At 26.1% G+C, this 5,178-nt stretch overlaps 1 protein-coding gene across 1 annotated transcript in view; it reads right to left on the bottom strand.

The window, feature by feature from the left end:
* The window catches only part of LOC107063116 (uncharacterized), a 14,067-nt gene extending 13,032 nt beyond the window's left edge, over nucleotides 1-1,035 (bottom strand). Inside the window, exon 1 of the mRNA XM_015314563.1 lies at nucleotides 814-1,035. Within this exon, the coding sequence (XP_015170049.1) occupies nucleotides 814-1,035 (222 nt within the window). The remainder of the gene's footprint in view (nucleotides 1-813) is intronic.
* Between the last annotated feature and the right edge of the window lie 4,143 nt (nucleotides 1,036-5,178).

Genomic DNA, 5,178 nt, shown 5'->3' with positions numbered 1-5,178 from the left:
TAAAAAAAATAATGATGTGGCCGAATTATAATTGGCCACGTATAAAAAATGGTTTTGTAAAACCACCGTTAAAAAATAATGGCATGAATGAGCCTTTTCTTAAACGGTAATGGCATAGATGAGCCAAACTTTTAACGGATGGCATAAATGAGCCTTTTCTGAAAGTTCGATGGCATATTTGAGCCAATCCCTTAATTTAATAATGTATATAAAAGAAGACTGTTTCATTATCAAATATAAATTAGAAATATTTCTAAACTGCTACACAATGGTAAACTTATATAACGATGCCATCCTTCTTAGAGTGAGTTGGTCCCATCAAGGAATCTTTTATTCTAAGATTTTTATATTATAAAAATAGAATTGAAGCTTCATAAATGCCATACATATTACTCAACTTTTAGAAAGAGATTTGGAAGAAAAGGGAAGTAAAAGATTTAGGGATAAAATTTGGGAAAAGTTAATTGAATAAAATTTCTAGAGAGAGAAAGAATATAAAATTTTAAAAGATTTTTTCAATTATGAGGTAAATTTTTTCTGAACTTAAATTATTTTATATCATTTAATGTCTAACTTGCCATACATTAGAGATATTTTTCATCCTTTTCTATATCAAATTAAACTATATATCTGCCAATTTAGAATTAGAGGCCCTTATTTCTTTCTTTTATTATGTTTCAATTTATTACCAAAATTTATTGAAGGGGTAGTTTGCCCTAGCCTCCGATTAGATTAAAGTAAATTAACTAACATTTTTAAGGACCTTTAGTAAAAAGAAAGAAAAAAAAGAGATATTTGTAATCGAAGACTTACATCAATCCAATTATATCCAAAGTACTGATTACCCAAGCTCATGGAGGCATCTAGATCCCTTTGGAGTTGTTTCTTTGTCATTTTACGTATCGGCACAGTTTCAACTGGACATCCTTTTTTATTTAACCAATATTCCTCCGCCTTGAAACCATTCGATTCGTTTTCCCTTTTTGACTCCATAGCTTTTAATTTTTGTCTTTCAAGCTTCTTCGCGATCGTCATCTGTTTTTGCATTCCACATTAAATAAAATGAATATACCTTAATTCAAAACTTATATATACTTCAGAAGTAAAAATATATCTATAACAAAATGTATACCTTAATTCTTTCTGAGCCCAGTGTTGAATGCAGAAGAGTTGGTTGTTTGTAGATGTCCACACAGTCATATAAGTCTCCATGAATAGTCTTAAGAAAAAACAATTTCGTTGGACAAAGACCTTCATAGAGAAATGAAATAATTTTTGTACGAAGAAGAAAAGTTTCATAGTTGACTACGTTTACATTTTTTGTAAATTTGAAATGTCCAAACATATATAAATTATACCTCAATCGTAAAGTTCGATCTTGCGACGTATTTATAGCTCTCGACCACATTTGAAAGAACTATAATCGAAACTAAAAGAGAGAGGTAAATTGCCATTGGAAACAATGATTTATTGTTTCTTGACTTTTGTAAGTGGTTCAAAAAAATATTCTAAATGATCTTGACTTCAAATTATGAGTACAAGATTTTGACTAATTAATCTTCGTAAGTGATTAATAAATATTCTAAATGATCTAATCTTTAAATTATAAGTACAAAGACTTTGACTAATCTTAGTAAGTGATTCAACAAAATATTTTAAATGATCCTATCATTAATTAATTAAGGTGGATATGCAAATCAATTCAATATGATATGGTTAAAACTCTTCTTATTTGAACGTTGCATTTCTTAATGAGTTTAAACTTTGTGTACTGAAGTTTTTTTTTTTTACACTATCAGGTTACTTAAGGGGAAAACACAATAATTTTCTTTAGTATTTAATGTGAGTACAATTTCAAAAATAAGATTGACTGAATTTTTTAAATTTGTATCAGTTGATGTGGAAAGAGCATTGACTCGTGTATCTACTAATACATCGTATTTTTCATTTAATTAGTAAAATATCTTCTTAAAGTTCGTTAAATTAATATTGTTTGAACTTTTAGATTCATTGTATTAACATACAATTCCAATTGCTAATTACTTTGTTAAGTTAGCAAACTTTGATTAAAATTCATCATTTTCGAGGAATTTACACTGTTTTGTTAATTTTATTTAGGAATGTGCTAAATGGCTAGAAAATTTGGTCAGAATTTGGTTAGTAAAATTAAAAAAATTATAATATTTTTTTAATTTTAAAATAAACTGATATTTTTTTCATTTTTTAGTTAAAAGGTATTAAAGTTAAAAGGATAAAAATATTTAAAAAGATAAAATAACATAAATAAAATATCATTCTGGCCAAATTCTGGCCAAAATTTTTTTTCCGTTTATTTAATAATTCAAACAAAACTTTTAATTTGATTAATTTTTTTTATTTAATACTGTTGTTTATGCAAGTTTTATCCTTTGCTATGACTCCTCCATTGGTTGTTGTCTGCAGACTTGTCTGCACCACAAATTTGTGTGCCCTAAAGCATAGGGAAGAAAATGTTAAATGTGTTAATAGTGCCACATAAGATAAAAAAGAGATAGACTCATTATATGGCCTTAGGTAATCCTTTCTTTTGAACTAACTTTTGGGTTCAAAATCCATTTCTTTACGCGTGGAAGATAAAATTTTCAAAATTAAAAATTAAAAGCAATATTGAATACGTTACCAACACAAAGATTGTACACACATTCTTTCGATCTTCCTAGAGAGATGACACTTAAATGCATGTTGTGATCATGAGTAGAAGCTAGAAAGACAATAACAACAATTCTTTTTCATTTTTGCTATAGGAACAAAATCTCTTTGATGAAATGCAAATGTGTCGTTGCGACACAACGAAAATCAAGCACTTAGTTGTGGCTTTCAAAGCCTCCATTATAAAAAAAAAAAACTTACATAAATCTCATTTAGGAGTTAATTACTTAGATACACTCTAGTTTGCAATATTATGTATCTTATCAGCTTTTGGCGCATCAGATACGTCCAGCTACATGTATCTTAGAATACATGAGGTCAAAATTAGGTGTAATTTATTCTAGATACATTGTATCAAAGTGAATTTGGATATATCTGAGATACATAACAAATCTCGCTCGCCTCTCTTCCATCTCGCTTGTCACTCTCCTATGTATCTAGTATCTCACATACATGCGAATCACACCACATACATACATATACATGTATCTAGTGTGTATCTAGTGATTCACATGTACCTGAGATACATAACAAATCTCGTTCACCTCCTTTCCTGTCTCGCTTGCCTCTCTCCCTATTTTAGTGTATCTGGTAGCAAAAATACATATATCTAAGTATATCTTTCTCAATATATGATAGAAAACTCTTATTTAGTGGTAGAACTAGTGAATATGTTCGCGCTTCGCGCGATGAGAAAAAAAATAATTAAAAATATTTAAATAAATCATTTCTTATATCTAAATATAAAAAATATTTTAAAAATCATTTCTAATTTTCAAATTCAAATAGATTTAAATTTTAAGTTCTTAGTTATTATTAAATACAATTTAATCAATGTAATAATAACTGTTTGAAATAATTCAATATAGTGTGAATTTTTTTTGGTATTGATTAGAATTGTAATTTAAAATAATAAATATTTTCTTTTAATTGAATCATAATCATTTTTCTGAATTGTTGATGCACTTGAAAAAAATGGATCATACAGTATTAAATATATTATATGATGTGTTTGATTTTTTGAACAAAATGAAAAGTACACAAATGGTCATCGGGCTAAATGTTTATAGTAGCAAAGTCGTAGAAGTAAATTTTGTATAAAAAATATAACTTTTTAAATATTTATCATACATAATATTCATCGAAAATTCATCTATTCAATGTAGAAAATTGAAATAAATTGCAACACAAGATAAAAGAATTTTTTTAAATTTGTATTGCAATTACGCACAAACATTAATTTTTTTATTAATCATTATTTAGTACTATAATTAATGATTCATATCTCAATTTAGGAAAATATAAAGGTGGAGGATAAAAGACTGATGTAGAACCTCACTTTGGTCAGAATTATCATTTATCTTCTTCTTTTTTTTAAAATTTTTTTTTACTATCTTTTGATTTATAAAATCTGCAAAAAAATAAAAAAAATTAAAAATATTTTATTTATTTCTCTTCACCTCCCCTCATCATTACTACTACTACAATTTACTTTTTTCCACCTTCTATTTTTATAGTTTTTAAAAATAAAAATTCTTGTTGATCTCTCCTCATTATTTTCATGATTAATTTTTCTTATTCAAAATATCTCTTTTTCCTTAATTATTTTCTTTCCTTTGATTTATAATTTCTTTTTTAAAAAAATAGATCTTAAATATTTTATTTATCTTTCTCTGCACTATTGGTATAATTTATTATAATTGTTACAAATCCATTTAATATGGATGTTTCTTTTCATCAACCTAACGTAATGCATGTATTAATTTAATGTAAGAATTTAAAGATTACTAACGTATTTTAGCTAAGGTAGTAAACGGATGATTTCTACCTCTTATAAAAGGGTCTTCTTTACCCTTACGAAATATACACTTGAAGAGATTTATACTTTCCATCACCATTTGTCTCCCTATATTGTTTAGTATTATTATATTTTGCTCTCATTTTACAACACGTTATCAGCACGAGTCTCTAACCAACTGAGACCTACTTAATTCGAAATTAATTCCTAAATACATTTATATGTTTATAACACCTATAATAGGACTTGCATAAATCTTTGATCGATAATTTAATTACTGCATATATAACTTGATTTAGCTATTATTATGATACTTTACTAGGCATAATAATCAAAACGTTTCAAGTTTATATTGTTATGTTATTTATATGCCTAACTTATAACTCTAAATTAATTACTAAGTAATATGATAACATGCTAGTTAAAATAACTCGTAAGTATTTTCATACATTATGATAAGTATATTGGTGTGTCATAAAGAAGAATATTATTGTATTAAATATGACTTGAAACTCTTACAAAAATTTGGCATTAATATCTATTGAAACTTATAATAAATATGGTAGAACAATTAAAATTACATATTAAATTTACTGTTTCAATACATCATTAGTTTATATGTTTTTGAGACATTCAATGTGCATGCATATAACATATAATATATTTTATAATCATATTATACTTTATCATTT

Source organism: Solanum tuberosum, unplaced genomic scaffold (genome assembly GCF_000226075.1).
Source record: "Solanum tuberosum cultivar DM 1-3 516 R44 unplaced genomic scaffold, SolTub_3.0 scf00294, whole genome shotgun sequence".
Classification (NCBI taxonomy): Eukaryota; Viridiplantae; Streptophyta; class Magnoliopsida; order Solanales; family Solanaceae; genus Solanum; species Solanum tuberosum.
The sequence above is the reverse complement of the archived record's forward strand: the minus strand, read 5'-3'. Positions and strand labels throughout refer to the sequence as shown.